The 16963-nt window shown below is 41.6% G+C and overlaps 1 protein-coding gene across 1 annotated transcript in view; it reads right to left on the reverse strand.

Moving 5' to 3' along the window:
* LOC126378721 (cilia- and flagella-associated protein 91-like) overlaps window positions 1-16292 on the reverse strand; it is a 30502-nt gene extending 14210 nt beyond the window's left edge. The window contains exons 1-10 of the mRNA XM_050027102.1: window positions 16277-16292; window positions 14278-14354; window positions 13076-13139; window positions 11918-12050; window positions 4688-4801; window positions 4197-4297; window positions 3530-3596; window positions 2523-2643; window positions 1433-1601; window positions 247-444 (exon numbers count right to left, since the gene is read on the reverse strand). Of these exons, the coding sequence (XP_049883059.1) occupies window positions 247-444; window positions 1433-1601; window positions 2523-2643; window positions 3530-3596; window positions 4197-4297; window positions 4688-4801; window positions 11918-12050; window positions 13076-13139; window positions 14278-14354; window positions 16277-16292 (1060 nt within the window). The remainder of the gene's footprint in view (window positions 1-246; window positions 445-1432; window positions 1602-2522; window positions 2644-3529; window positions 3597-4196; window positions 4298-4687; window positions 4802-11917; window positions 12051-13075; window positions 13140-14277; window positions 14355-16276) is intronic.
* Window positions 16293-16963: the final 671 nt, after the last annotated feature.

Genomic DNA, 16963 nt, shown 5'->3' on the forward strand with positions numbered 1-16963 from the left:
GGATACATCCTTCGAGTGCCCACATTTTTCAGTCCCGGTTCTAAACGGCCGAAATTTGCGCCCAACAGGCTTGTTGTCTTTTGTACCGGGTGAGAGCCCTCAGCGCTTCCCATTTGTCCGGCCATGTAGTTAATGCCATCTGCGGCAAATTTATAATAAGTCACGTCAAAAAAAAAACTTTCTATCATCTGGGCTACCACGGCTCCGTCGTGAGCTTATGTGAAGTAAAAAAAGCGAACTACTTACACAGCAACGAAGGATCGTAAGTTATCTGAGCATGGCGCCCTCTGGCCTGATAGCCATGTCTTGCTACAGGGGCGTACATGTCGGATGTGGGGTCGCTGGCTGCGATGGTGGGGGACCCCATGGCCCTGGCAGCCCTCATCTGTTGTGCCAGGCCCACTTTGCCACCCCTATTGTGCAGGGCTGTCAGCTTGCGGATCTCTGGAAGGGATGGCCTTTTAGAACCAAATGTATAATAAAGGTATTGTAGTTGCGCCCAACTGGGCACCCTCAGGCCTGTTGTCTTAAACGCTGTACCGGGTGAGGGCCTTCAGCGCTCCCCATTTGTCCGGCCAAGTAGTTAATGCCATCTGCGGCAAATTTACAATAAGTCACGTCAAAAAAAAGGTATTGTAGCGGACGCCGCACTAAAGCGAGACGGCGTCGCTAGAAAAGGACGGAATGAAGTGCTGTTAGAGCGAGACGTCGCTACTATTAGAATAAGACAACAATGTAACTAGCACGTAATACCTCACTAGTTGTGAACCTGAGAATAGTACCTAAGGTGGGCAATTGTACCGAATAAATGCGTTCGTTCGTTTGGAAATCGATCGAGACTTTCATTTGAACTCACATTTTGCGCCTTTTAACTGCCGGGTTTGGCACATCATTGATCCGGATGCATTCCCTGTGAAGGTCCTTTGGTCATAAGCTGAGAACGCCTGTGGAATACTTAGTTTCCGTGTAACCACCTCCGTGGTCCAGTGGTTCGAGCGATATGCTCACGATCCGGAAGCCCCGGGTTCGAATCCCCGTGGGGACAAATCACAAAATAAATTTTGTGATGAAAGTGAACTTTGTGATTTATAGTTGATCACCTGATTGTCCAAAAGATGATATGTGCTTCGGATGGAGGTTACCGGTTATTACTGACTGATGTAAGTACGGTCACGAGCATTAATATGTATACACTTTGGTACCATGTCACATTAACTTTTTTGACAAATTGAACTGTAAGTAAGTCTCATTAAATGTCAAATATGTTAGTGCGACAGAATCCTAAGGGTACATTACGTATATTGCTCATGACTCTACGTAGTCTTTACATAAGTCATGTCAGGGGGCTATGGCGGCTCAATAATAACCTACCAGGGTTGATGAGGTCGGTAATCCACCTCACAACCCACACGACAGAAGAAGAAGAAGTTACCCCTGTCTCTGGACCGGTGGATGTGGTCGATCTTCCTCTCCATGGCCTTCTTCTTGTTCCTCCAGAGCGCGTCCAGCTTCCTGCTGTTCTTGTTGTTCTGCTGAGTCCTCTTCTCAGCTTGCAACTTGTGCAGCAGGCTCAGCCTGATGTCCTGGAGTTCGTCGATTTCCTGGACGGAATAGGCAATGATACAACAACATGGAGGAGCTGTTGTCTGCGATTGTTGAAGTTAAGCAACTTTCGCTAAGGCCGGTTATAGGATGGGTGACCACAGTTTTCATCCCGAGCAAGCATGGAGGCTTTGGAAGGCACGTTAAGCCGTTGGTCCCGGCTGCATTAGCAGTTGTTAATAACCATCAATCCGCACTGGGCCCGCGTGATGGCTTAAGGCCCGATCTCCCTATCCATCGATAGGGAAGGCCCGTGCCCCAGCAGTGGGGACGTTAATGGGCTGATGATGATGATACAACTACATATGCGGCACCTATTATTACTATTATTACTTGTCACATAAGTACTTAATTTATATAAAAATCTTTTACTAATAGTTGAAAATTTCCTTGCAAAGTCCATATAAAAACATTGGTCGTGGCTAATTTACACACAAAATGGCAACGCAGGGCGGGATGACGTTAGCTGGGCTAACCTTGAAATGTTAGCTGACACTTTTAAGCATACCTGGGTGGGTTAAAATGGCCACATCGAAGCATTTGCGCATATATAAAAGTAAGTGCGCAATGCAAACAAATGTCAAATAGCAATATTGCTTTCTTAGATGAATTGCTTCGATGTGGCCATTTTAACCCCCCTGGTCTTCTTATACCACAAACTTCTTATGCCAGAAACTTCTTATGCCACAAACCTCTTATACCACAAACTTCTTATGTCACAATTTTTTTATGCCACTAAATTCTTATTCCACTAACTTTTTATGCCACAAACTTCTTATGCCACAACCTTCTTATGCCACAACCTTCTTATGCCACACACTTCTTATGGCACAAACTTCTTATGCCACAAACTTCTTATGCCACAAACTTCTTATGCCAAAAACTTCTTATGCCACAAACTTCTTATGCCACGAACTCACCGCTTCTCTGAAGATCCAGTCCTTGGTCTCAATATCTGTGATGATGGCGTCTCGCTTCTTCATCCATCGAGGGAACACCCCGCGCTCTGCCACCTCGTACCACACCCGGGCGTGACGCATCCTGGACAGAATACAATGATTGACCGTAATTGCTGAGCTGATGTCCCTTTTTAGAGATAAGGTTTTAATTCATTATTTTGTTCATTTTTCTATTGTGTGTACCACCTACTTGTTTCTAAAATAAATGTTTTCTTTCTTTCTTTCTTCTTAATTTGTTGCTATAGAAGCAGCAGCAGAACTGGGACTTGGGAGCAAATAAAAAACAAAGTCTTTCATACTTCTACCATACATACCTTTATTCATCATTATTATCATCATATATATTTTTTATTTATTTATCATTTTGTGATCCCTGGTTAGGACATTACAGGCTGATCACCTGGTTGTCCGAAAGTAGGCACGTTAAGCCGTTGGTCCCGGTTACTACTTACTGATGTAAGTACGTAGTCGTTACATGAGTCATGTCAGGGGCCTTTGGCGGCTCAATAGTAACCCTGACACCAGGGTCGATGAGGTTGGTAATCCACGTCACAACCCACACGATAGTAGTAGTAAGTACATTTATTTATATGCTTCCGAATACATCCCACTTAGAGACGGTAAAGAAAAGTATCGGCGTCCGAAGGACGTAGTATAATACGATCCCGACGACCCGATTACTCTAGCCATAGAGGCAGCCAATCAGCTCGCGACACCAAACACTTCAGGACCCCGATACCGACCCCGCCGGCGTGGTCGACGATTTCCCTTATTCAGCGCTTATCGCTATCGACCCACTAGAGTCGATTAATTCTTTCAAATATTCTTCCTCTCAGACGACGCCCTGAGACGAGGTTCGCGCCCAACTCGGCACCCTCAGGCCTGTTGTCTTAATTTTTGTACCGGGTGAGAGCCCTCAGCGTTCCCCATTTGTCCGGCCAAGTAGTCACTTTAAAAAAAGCACTTACTTGTTAATGATTTCAGTAGTGTGGAAGTCAGCCGGTAGATCTCCAGTGCGATACGGCTTGCCAGGTCCTGGAAATGACAAAACTAGATGACGGATAAGTCTTCGGGACACCTCCTTGCTTCGGAAGGCACGTAAACCTGTCAGACTTTTACATAGATGTTGTAGGGAGCGCTGGTAATTATAATAGAACCCCACACAAATAATTGAATGAACTGTATTACTTAGGATATTATATTAAATTAAAAGATCCAAACATTGAGACGCGTTGGTTTGCTCGCGCTAGAGATGTGACTGACCATATATGGTAGACTATTAGGTATGTCCCATATAGATGTCAGTAACTTAGTCTTAGTCAACGCTCACGATCCGGAGGTCCCGGGTTCGAATCCCGGTGGGGACATATCAGAAAAATCACTTTGTGATCCCTAGTTTGGTTAGGATATTACAGGCTGATCACCTGATTGTCCGAAAGTAAGATGATCCGTGCTTGGGCACGTTAAGTTGTTGGTCTCGGTTACTACTTACTCATGTAAGTACGTAGTCGTTACATGAGTCATGTCAGGGGCCTTTGGCGGCTCATAGTAACCCTGACACCAGGGTTGATGAGGTTGGTAATGCACCTCACAACCCACACGAGAGAAGAATAATCAGAAGAAGACTTTTCTTACCCCATTCAAGTTTGTCCAGGTACAGGACTTCGGGAGTATTCTCACAAGTCTTTGCCGCAACTCCGTCTGGCTGCCATGGAATGGTTTGTGCTGACGACTCTCTGCAGATTTGATGTATATCTGAATAATGGTCGGCCAGGCGCGCACTACGAGTTTTTCGCCGCGCGGCAGAAAAGAACAGCGGCATAATGTCGTAAATAAATTGGTAAAAAATGTGTTTTTCTTTTTTTACTTTCCAATTCGCTTTCTTTACTTTCAGAAAGGGCCCCAAATTCTTGTGTGCCCAAGGGCCCCAGCCTAAGTTAAGACGGCGCTGTACATGGGTCATGTCAGAGGCCGTTAGCGTCTCAATAACAACCCTGACACCAGGGTTGATGATGTTAGTATTCCACCTCACAACCCACACGATAAGAAGGAGAGTGGGCGTCTTCTCTTATGTTATGTGCCATGTTCAGTGGGGTTCAACGGGAATAAAGGTCCATGTTAAATACCTGTAAACGCTCTGGGTGCCTCTATTCCTCGGCTTGCTTGGGATGTTCAGCGGCTGCGGCGTGGGTGGGTGGAACTCTGGGCTCGTATTCTTCACGTCCAGCACCTTCCTGGGGCTGTTGATAGAGTTTTTTTTAATAATATAGGCATTTGACCACAATCTGAGCCTGATGCATAGAATAAGGAAATATGCTCAACATACATAACATAAACAGCCTATATACGTCCCACTGCTGGGCACAGGCCTCCCCTCAAAGAACCGGAGGGGGTATGGAGTAGCTATACTCCACCACGCTGCTCCAGTGCTCAAATAATACTATAATAATGGGTGAGTATCAAAATATGCCAAGTTTGGTGGCGAATTTTCATATTATTTTTTCGTGAAAAATTGTGTTCCGCCATGGAAAAGGATCGTTCTAGCTACGAGGTAACTTGTTCCTTCCTAAGAAGATCTTATTAAATATTACATAACATTAAACATGTATCAGTATGCACTGCCATGAGACGTGCATACAAATATCTCAAGAGTTCATGCATTGTATTTCAATTTAGTAAAGAATTGCATTAGGTATAAAAGTGAATAAGTACATTTCAATATGCTGAATAGTACTTACACAACGTCAATAAAATTAACAACAACCAACCAATTACACATTACCGCCGTTACGAATACAAAAACTTAAATAAGTACAAACAATCCGCACTGGGCCCGCGTGATGGTTTAAGGCCCGATCTCCCTATCCATCCATAGGGAAGGACCGTGCCCCAGCAGTGGGGACGTTAATGGGCTGATGATGATGATTATACTAAGTGTCATCGTCTTACTTGAAGATTGTCAAATATTCAGATGTCTTCCGATGTTGATGATTTTATTCAGATGTTTTTATGATGTGATATTTTGGTGCTTTGTTTGTGTTGTTGTTGTTAGTAAATGTTTCCTTTCTACTGGTTGCCTGGAAGAACTTGCTGCTTAGCAATAAAGCCGCCAGATTGTACTGTATCTATCATCCATTTGTGTAAATTTGTTTTGTATGTTGTGTTCAATAAAGTACTTAAATCTTTTATTGTTTTGTTTCCATGTGTAATACTAAGTCGCTTTTTTGTACTTAATCTTTATTTAAGTATTTTTTAAAATTTATTGTGCGGGTACTCGCGTTTCACCGATCGGCGTGGGTTGAAAATCAGTGTTGCCCTCTGGGTAAATTTTCACTGAACCCTGGCCTTTTTTGGTGAGCTGCGGCACCCATATACCTTTATGTTTTCCAACTAAATATTAATGTCAATGGTGCTAATTCCTGTAAATACCATCTAATTTTATTTTAAGTTATATCTGTCATTTTCTTATCCGCCGAAAAGGAAAGGGACGGGTAATCGACAAGCATAAAATTTATGGAACACACGTCAATTTTAAGCACAAATCTAAAACAACCGTCTAAAAATTTTACATCAGTCAATAACCCGACACAGTTAAGTAGACAGCACGTCAAACGGATTGCATACCAGCGACATACCTTTTGATTCGCCCGGGTTATTCATTTATTTACTCATTCTTCCTAAAATTTAAGAGCTGTGAATCAGCTGGTTGTCAGTTGGATCTCGAGCTGAGTGGACGTGTTATTGGTGTTCCGTAATTTTTGTAATATTTTTGAGTTGAGATTAGTGAGTGCTATTTTGCGAATATCGGTACCTCCTGTTTCCTCTTGGGGTGTTTACCGTAAGACGCGGCGGCCATATTGGTTGGTGTCGGATCTCTCATTCATTCATCGACGGGTGTGGTGAGGTACGAGTTGAAATAAAGTCCAGCTTGCGGTGAGGATCGAACCCGGTGTCATCGCTGCGCACTGTTGGGCCGAGCCATCGACCACTGCGCTACGTAGCGTGATTCAGCCGCGGCGAATTTGAGGTACGCTACCTGCCTTGAGTGACGTCATCTACTGTGCCAGTCGCACCGATTACAAAGCGCCTGATATTAATAGCAAAGCAAGATGCGTAAGTGTAATTCTTGTCAGAAGGATATAAAATATTCAGGAGAATCACTGAGTTGTCAAACATGTAAAGCGGCATTCCATTATGCTTGCTTAAACATTACGTCGGCGCAGTTTAATAGTAAGCGGCAGGAGTTAGTGAAAACATTTACCTGCCCGAAGTGTAGCTATTCTGCGACAAGGCGTAATAATGAAGAACTGCCGATTCGGGTATCTATCGGACCGCAATCTGAATATAGCGGTAAAGATGACTCCATCAATGTTAATCTGGCCCCTAGGGGAGGTGGATCAAAGGGGGATGATTTAAGCCCTGAACACACTAACCCAGGCGGTGCCAAAGTACAAGAACTGCCCTCGCCAAAATTGAATGATACAAAGACCCCAGTCGACGATTTTTCGGCCAGTATGCAAGTATTTCAGCGGACGGTTAATACTCTTACATTGAACATGGACTGTCTCGTTGCCTCTTTAAGCCAATGCCGTGAGGAAGTCTCCTCCTTTCGTAGTGAATTAACACAGATAAAAGAAAAGTTGGCAAAATTTGAGCAATACGAAGTTGAAATCAAGGAACTGCGTGAAGAAGTCACCGAGTTGCGTACTCAACTAATGCACCGAGATCGTATGGACGTAGTTAACAACATAGAGATTGCGGGCGTCAATGAACACAAAGGCGAGAACTTAACTCATGTGGTGGGAGTAATAGCAGCAAAACTCGGTGTGGATCTCGACCCCCGTGACGTTGATTACGTGTCGCGTGCTGGCGCGACGCAAAGCATTTCACAGAAAGACGGCCAGCCGATGCGTGCCCGCCCTATCGTGGTGCGCTTTACTCGACGTGCGCCACGGGATGAGATGCTGCGAGCAGCGCGTGTTCGTCGTTCTCTACGTAATGAAGACATCGAGGTATCTGGACCCAATAACAATGTATACATCAACGAGCGTCTAATTAAATCAGACCGTCAGCTTTGGGGAACGACTCGTAAACTTGCTAGAGAGAAAGGTTTCAGATACGTGTGGCGTAAGAACGGAAGAATCCTTGTGCGAAAAGTAGAGAATGGCCCTGTGTTCTATATAAAATCTCAAGATGACTTGTTTCGCTTGGACGTTAATTGATATAGAAAAACCCGCGTGTGCTTTCGGTAGATTATTGCACCTGTGTGCACTTTTGCATGTAGCATTGTTTTTATTTCTATTGTATGCTTGTTACTCTTTTCAATCACTTTGCGAAGTATTAAGATTTTGCTCTATTCAAAAAAATGTACGAAACTTTTGTTATACATACCTGTTCATATCTGTTGTAGAAAATATAACAGGACTCGTGCTTGATGAACATTATCATATCTTCTGTGTGTACTTATTGGTGAAAGGGACTTTTATACTCATTAACTTCTGGCTATTTAACAGAGTAACGTGTTTTCTACAGTTACATCTCATTATCTTTTTTGTCAAGTGTCATTGTATTATTATCGTCATAAATGTGTGCACTTTTGAATTATGTAATATACAAGATAGCTGCGCTCTAAAACATAAATGTCTAGTTATACAAATCAATTTTGTATATTGTACACTTCTCTCTCTACTGAGATGCTTATTACTAATTAGCTTTAAACTATGAAAATGATTGCGAATAAAAAAAAGTTTGCTATTAGCTTATATAATGCTCAATCGCTTAATACATGTGGAGATGAATTTGTATTGGCTGTAGAGCGCTTTAAACCGGATATCATTGCTATAAACGAATCATGGATTAAGGCTGGTTGTGAGGCTTTAGCGCCTGCCATACCTTCTTATAGGCTTAGGATGATACCTAGACCCCTAACCATATTATGCAGGGGTAGAGGAGGAGGTGTGGCTTTTTATATTCGTGAGGGTATAACGGCAAGAAAAATTAAACATCCTGTTTCAACTGTAGAGCAGTACTGGGTTCGTGCTACTATAAATGGACTTCGTATTGTGATTGGTACCGCATACCGTCCGCCAGATCAGTCAGTAGATTTATTTTTGGACGCTATTAGTGATACTATTGCTGCTTTAGCTAGTTATGACCATATTATACTGCTTGGCGATTTTAACATAGATCAACTTACTCCTGAGACAAGTGCATTTCGCAAATTCCAATCTTTCTTACAGAGCACCGGCTTATCTCAAGTTGTAAACGAACCTACACATTTCACGGAGGGCAAGAGATCTACACTGATTGATCTAGTCTGTTCAGACTGTAACGTCAAAAATGTGGAACTATATAATGTATCTAATACAAACTCTATCAACGGCCATCGCATGGTGAACGTTACGCTAAATATAAAAAAACCCAAATTTATACCGAAACATGTGACTTATAGACCTATCAAGGACATAAACATAGATAATTTTAATCGTGATTTAGAGAGTTTGGATTGGGCTAGCATTTTAACTTTTTGTTCAATTGACGACATGGTAGATCGTTTTAATAGTTTATTTTTTGACCTTTTTGACCTTCATGCACCTTTGAAAACGACTTATATAAAACATAAACCTACTCCTTGGGTAACAAGCAATACGAGATACCTTCTTGAATTGTGTCACGAGGCGCTTGATAGATCACGTAAATCCCGCCTTGATGAACACAAAGACTATTATAGAGGTCTAAGAAAGCATGCTAATATAACTCTGTTTACTGAGAAGAAAGCTTTTTTTAATCAATCAATTAATAGATTGTCTCATGACCCAAAGAGCCTCTGGAAAAACATATACAATAACATATTTCCTGAAAGTAAAGATGCTAGTACTCTACCAGACAACATTAGAGATCCAGATAACATTAACAGACATTTTCTCACTCTCCCCTGTAGCAATTCAGCCCCTCCTCGCGAAATAAATTACTTTGAAAGTAATAAGTTTAATAAAAACGCTGTTTTCAAGTTAAAATTAGTAAGTGAATTAGATGTTTACAAAGCTATACAATCTATTAAATCAAATTCGCAAGGAGTAGATATGATTGACTGTGAAATGATCATGCTTACTTTACCTCATACATTGCCGTATATAACAGCCATTATAGGTCATTCCATCTCGACTTCTACATTTCCGCATGTATGGAAGACTGCACTCGTTGTCCCTATCCCCAAAATTATTAACCCCACGGATTTTAAAGACCTCAGGCCAATTAGTCTCTTACCATTTTTATCAAAGGTCCTGGAGCGAATAGTGTGCTTCCAACTCACTAAGTACTTAGAAGAAAACAGGATTTTACCTGAGGTGCAGTCTGGTTTCCGTCAAGGTGTAAGTACAGCTACCGCTCTATCTGAAGTCATTGATAATACACTAGACGCGCAAGACAAAGGAATGGCTACTATATTGTCCCTCTTAGACTTTTCCCGCGCGTTTGACTCTATAGATATTCCACTGTTACTTGCTAAAATGTCTTACTATGGCTTTGACCCAGTAACAGTGGATTGGTTCCGCAGTTATTTGTCCGATAGAGCCCAGATAGTTAAAGTGCAAGCTCCTGATGGAAGTATCTCTAGGTCGGCTGTACAAGATGTGATCAGAGGTGTGCCGCAAGGCTCTATATTGGGCCCTGTGCTTTTTACTTTATATACTGCCGATATTATTAATCACGTAGCACACTGCAAGATTCATCTCTACGCCGACGATGTCCAAGTATACTTCCACACTAAGCCACAGGATTTGGAATCCTCGCTTTTAAAAGTTCAGTCAGATCTAGACTCCATTGCTAGCTGGTCTAAACGTAATGCCCTCGTACTTAACCCTATCAAAACCAAGGCAATGGTGCTAGGATCAAAAAAACAAGTAACCAGGATCTTATCATGCAACCCAAAGATTACTATACTGGGGTGTAACATTGAATTCGTATCTCAGGCGAGAAATCTAGGAATTGAGATGGATAGTAGACTGCGTTTTGAAAGCCATATCGCTAGTGTGGTCAAAAACTGTCTCTACAGATTAAATATTCTTTATAAAGTCAAGAATTTGCTTACTGAAGATGTTAGGAAGAAAATCTGTGAGACGCTTATTTTATCCAAGCTTAATTACTGCGATGTCGTTTTGGGACCTTGTCTGCTAGCCTCATCTAAGCGAATGATCCAACGCGTTCAGAATGCCTGCGCTAGATTCTGTTTCAAGGTACCTCCTAGAACCCACATCACTCCGATTTTAAACAATCATGGCATCTTGAATATGGAATCGAGACGAAATTTGCACTTCGCTACCTTCCTGTTTTCTATAGTGAGATCTCAGTGGCCTCCATATCTCTACAAAAAACTGAAGTGGGCAGAGTATTCATATAACTCACGAAGGACAAATAGTTATTTACTCGTGTCTCCTTTTCACAAAACGCGAGCCTTTGAAGGAAGTTTCCGCCATCAAGCGTCAAAATGTTGGAATGACCTTCCTCCTCCGCTAAGGCTGCCTATGTCCAAATCAACTTTTAAAAAGAAATTAAAGTGTTTTATTTTATTAAAACAACAACAGACTTTGACATGATGGTGGTATAATCGTATAACCGTTTATAAATTAAGCATGTTGCAACGATATTTACGGTTCATATATTTTTATGCACTGCTTACTGTTAGTCCGATAATTTAAATTATCACAAGTACGTACCTATTTTAGTTATATTGCTTTGATTATTTCATAATTCGAACAGTGTTAATACTATAGCATAGTTTTCTCGGCTTGTGATCTGACTGGCAAAAGGGGTCGACTGAAAAAACAGCGTTCACCTCAACGTGTTGAGATGAACTTATGCTGAGTCGGTTCCTTTTTCACAGTTGTGTCACATTACTCAAAAAATCTACTTCTTACAAAATATATTGTACAACTAACAATCTATGTAACTAAATTTAAGTTTGTGTAGTGTGACATAATTGGTTGAATAAATGATTTTTCTTTCTTTCTTTCTTTCTTTCTTTCATCCGTCCCTTTCCTTTTCGACGGATATGAAAATGACGGATATAACTTAAAATAAAACTAGGCGGTGTCTGCAGGAATCGGGGCCATTGTATATGTATGTGTGTCGTAGATTTCACCTGAATAAACTTTCTTTATTATTTTATTATTTTTAAGTATATTTGATTTGATTTGATTTGATATCTGACTTATACATATAATATGCTTTGTCAATTAATAAATTAAATAACTGTTTTTTTTTTATTCAGTAGGCCATCAGGCAGATTATTATATAGGTAAGGAGCCATGGCATAAATGTATACATAGTAGTTTTACCCCGGCGGGGTCTCCACTCACCAAGCACTGAACTTGAAGCGGTCTTTTCCCCCGAAGTCTGGTGTGGGGGTGTACGCCGCGTTGCCCACTCGGGTCAGGTATGCGCCGTACGAGGTGTCCATGTGGTCCGGCATGCGACAGTTCGGGTGATACACTGTGGATAATTTATTTATTCATTTATAAATATGACCTTGAAAACAAATTCGTAAATCATTCAATCAATCAATCAATAATACTTTATTGCACAACAACATATACATATACAAAGGACATAAACATACGAATAAAACTCAAGCACAATAGGCGGCCTTATTGCTAAACAGCAATTTCTGCCAGGCAACCTTAGGGTGAAATAAGATTAATCATTGGAGCACGGGCTGGTGCAATAAACATAATATAATGATACCAACATAACAAAAAAATAATCATATATCATTGGTTTAGGCCTTTCCTTTATTTTAGACTTATTGTGGATTTTCCGCAGATGGCATTAACCACTTGGCCGGACAAATGGGGAGCGCTGAGGGCTCTCACCCGGTACAAAATTTAAGACAACAGGCCTGAGGGTGCCCAGTTGGGCGCGGACAAATTCGACAACCTTTAGTTCAGGCCTCTGCTGGATTCAAACCTGCGACCTCAAAGTGAGAAGTTCTACCAACTGAACTACCAAGGCTCTTCAAGAATCTCTACTCAGGGCATTTGATAATGAATTGAGCCGATAGCGGTAAGCATTGAAAGAATGATCCGAATTCCGTGCAGTCACCGCGGGCTTAAAATAATTTAATCGTTTTTTTTTATGTCGTGACTTATTGTAGATTTGCCGCGGATGGCATTAACCACTTGGCCGGACAAATGGGAAGCGCTGAGGGCTCTCACCCGGTACAACGTTTAAGACAACAGGCCTGAGGATGCCCAGTTGGGCGCGAACCGCGGCTCAGGGCGTCATCCGAGAGGAACTTTATTTGAAAGAATTAACCTTAAGGGATGCCGGCGGGGTCGGTATCGGAGTTCTGAAGTGTTTGGTGTCGCGAGCTGATTACCCATAACAATCGGGTTATTAGCTTGCAACGCCTTAGCCAAACCAAAGTGATTTTTGTGATCTGTCCCCACAGGAATTCGAACCCGGGACCTGCGGATCGTGAGCCCAACGCTCAACCACTGGACCAAGAAATTACTTACCAACATGCATCCTCGGATACTTGCGTAGTTCCGAAAACATGGTCTTGTATACTGGTTGATAAATCTGCAAAGAATTTGCAACTTTAGAACAACGAAATATAACAACTTTTTTTGACGTGATTTATAGTAGATTTGCCGCAGATGGCATTAACTACTTGGCGGGACAAATGGGGAGCGCTGAAGGCTCTCACCCGGTACAACGTTTAGACAACAGGCCTGAGGGGCCCAGTTGGGCGCGAACCTCGGCTCAGGGCGTCGTCTGAAAGGAAAAAATATTTGAAAGAATTAATCGACCCTAGTGGGTCGATAGCGATAAAAAGCGCTGATTGAGGGACCACGACCTCGACTACGGCGACGGGGTCGGTATCGGGGTCCTGAAGTGTTTGGTGTCGCGAGCTGATTGGCTGTCTTTATGGCTAGAGTAATCGGCCATAGATATAACTACTTGATGCTTGTATGGGGCTCGGTATAAATAATCAGAAATCAGAATCATTTATTTAACGTTAATGATCATAGATAAACTTGTTGAATATCAGGGTGGTTAAAATGGCCACATCGAAGCAATTCATCTAATAAAGCAATATTGCAATTTGACTTTTGCGCATATAAAAGTAAGTGCGCAATGCAAACAAATGTCAAATAGCAATATTGCTTTCTTAGATGAATTGCTTCGATGTGGCCATTTTAACCCCACTGTTCCTCTTAAGTCTTGTCTATACAATACTTCCGGACGCCGATAAGCCAGCAGCCAGGGAGTTGACATGACAAGTTAGTTTTTTCTGGTAGTTTTGTTTGGCTACGGGTAACGATTTCTTGCTTCACAGTTTTTAGCTTCAGAGGGGTTAAAATGGTCACATCGAAGCAATTCATCTAAGAAGGCAATATTGCTATTTGACATTTGATTTGATTTGACATTTGGTCGATGAATTCTCTCAAGCTGAGGTTCGCGCCCATCTGGGCACCCCCAGGCCTGTTGTCTTAAATTTTATACCGGTTGAGAGCTCTCAGCGCTCCCCATTTGTCCGGCCAAGTAGTTAATGCTATCTGCGGCAAATTTACAATAAGCCACGTCAAAAAGATGGTCCCTTCTGGCCTTTCATTAAAACATCCTGGATTTAACCCCGCTTTAGAAGGTAAGGTACTTATACTTAGTATGATTTTTTTGTACTAAGTAACTAAATTTATATTAAGGTAATACTAACGACTTGTGCAGACCCCATGGCGGCTTTAAATTGCGTTCTTGCATAGTCGCGTGCGCCGGAAACAATGTATGCTGAATCTGAAAGTTATCACAACGAATAAAACCTCATATTTATTACCTACTTATGTACTTACCTAAGTTTTCCTTAGCGTGTTCTGGAAATAGAATATCATTTCACGACTAAGTATAATATACCAAAATGAGGGAATTTATGTAAGAGCGTTAGGCTCACGACCTGGAGGTCCGGGTTCGTTTCCCGATGGGGACATTGTCGAAATCACTTTGTGAGACTGTCCTTTGTTTGGTAAGGACTTTTCAGGCTTGAATCACCTGATTGTCCGAAAAAGTAAGTTGATTCCGTGCTTCGGAGGGCACGTTAAGCCGTTGGTCCCGGTTATTAGCCGTAAAAACACCTCCACCAACCCGCAGTGGAGCAGCGTGGTGGAGTATGCTCCATACCTTCTCCGGTTGATTGAGAGGAGGCCTGTGCCCAGCAGTGGGACGTATATAGGCTATTTATGTTATGTTATGAGGGAATTTACATGCTACGTCCCCAAAAAAAAAATATACTCAGCAATAAAAAAAAATATCAATAAAAAATATATAAGTAAGTAATACAGGTTAGTGGCATCGTAACGAAAACTTTGAGGGCTGATTCAGACCATGATTCTGTTGTTCTGAGCTTAATATCAAGTGGAATTTTCCGTCGCAAAAGTCATCACTAATTGAAGAGCCACGCTCTTGTCGGTGTAGCATTCTCCATGCCACTTTTTAGGGAAGTATAGGGTAATGCTTTCCCTCTTGCCTTCCGCCAAAAAAAAGCGCAAAGGTATGACTGAATTTATTAATTAAAAAAGTTCATGAATTTTCCGACAGTTCTTATCGACTCAGAATCATGGTTTCCATACGCATTTGTATGGCTACTGTACGTACTTGTAACAAATACTGAGGGGGATTATTCAGCTGATTATTATGAGTTAATATCAAGTGGAATTTTCCATAAGTACCAAAAGTATAGAACTGAAAATACTTAATTTAAAAAAATATTGTGAATTTTGCGACGTTTGAAGTCCTGGGTTTGAATCCCGGTGGGGACATATCACAAAAATCGCTTTGTGATCCCCAGTTTGGTTAGGACATTACAGGCTGACCACCTGATTGTCCGAAAGTAATCAAGACGATCCGTGCTTTGGAAGTCACGTTAAGCCCTTGGTTCCGGTTACTACTTACTGATGTATGTAGTCGTTATATGAGCCATATCAGGGGCCTTTGGCGGCTCAGTAATACCTCTGACACCAGGGTAGATGAGGTTGAACCACAAGATAAGAAGTATTCGTTACGTTGTCACTAACACCCTGTATTTACTTATATATTTTTATTGCTATATTTTTATTTAGTCTTGCAGTTTTTACTTATATACATACATAAATTGATAGTTGTCATTCTGAAAAGTTGGCATTTTGAGAAGTTGGCATATTGAGAAGTTGGCATTTTGCGAAGTTGTCATTATGAGATGAAAGGAAACAGCCTAGGGTCCACATAATACCAGCGTCGTGGTTCACGCCGCGACTTGTGCTGAGTGAGGCCCTTTTATCTCAGGACGTCCACCACCACCATATGGTCATTCTAATGAACATCCTCCTATGCTTTTTGTAAGTAACTGTTTTGTGTGTGTGGCGTCCTTTTATAATAAACAATTTCTATCTATCTATCTATCATACGTCCCACTGCTTGGCACGGCCTTCCCTCAATCAACCGGAGGGGGTATGGAGCATACTCCATCGCGCTGCTCCAATGCGGGTTGGTGGGGGTGTTTTCACGGCTAATAGCCGGGACCAACGGTCCTGGTCAGTTACAGTTTACTTCATCATCACCAGCGCATTAACGTCCCCACTGCTGAGGCACGGCCCTTCCCTATGGATGGATAGGGAGAGTTTACTTACCATATAAATAATCTAGAGGTCTCGCACTAAAAACGCGATATCGCCGCGGCCTCTCACAAGCACACGCACTCATCTTGTATAATATAAAATAATTAACATAATAGTTTAAACAAAATTATTTTCACCATACGATTGTATGGAGATTTTGACTTTTATCTGAAAGGATTAACAGCTCGTTGAAGTTAAATCAATGTTGCTATGGTAACGAGATAGTTACCTATCCGTGAAGGTTTTTATCTATTCTTGCCCCCGCGGCATGGTGCACGCTATTGGGGTAAACGCGACATGTATCGCGTCGACAAAACAAAATAAAGTTACGCCCGGATTAAACTACAAAATATCATTAATTAAGGGCTATTTTCAGCTTTGGTTTTAATTTATAATACAGGATGTTATTGACATCGTAACGAATAATACTGAGGAAGAAGATTCAGACTAATATGATTCTGAGTTAATATCAAGTGGAATTTTCCGTCGCAACTTCAATGTTTTTTTTTTTAGTTTTATTAAATTATTTTCAATTATATACTTTTGCGATGGAAAATTCTTCTTGATATTTATTCAGAATAGTGAGCTGAAACATCCCCCTCAGTATTCGTTACGATGTCACTTACACCCCGTACAAGTACATACGGTAGCCTTACAAGTAGGTATCAACTCTTGATATCAACTCAGAATCGTGGTCTAAATCATCTCTTCAAGTTTTCGTTACGATGTCACTAACTCCCCTGTATACTGGTATAT

Source organism: Pectinophora gossypiella, chromosome 27, assembly GCF_024362695.1.
Source record: "Pectinophora gossypiella chromosome 27, ilPecGoss1.1, whole genome shotgun sequence".
In the NCBI taxonomy this organism is placed as follows: domain Eukaryota; kingdom Metazoa; phylum Arthropoda; class Insecta; order Lepidoptera; family Gelechiidae; genus Pectinophora; species Pectinophora gossypiella.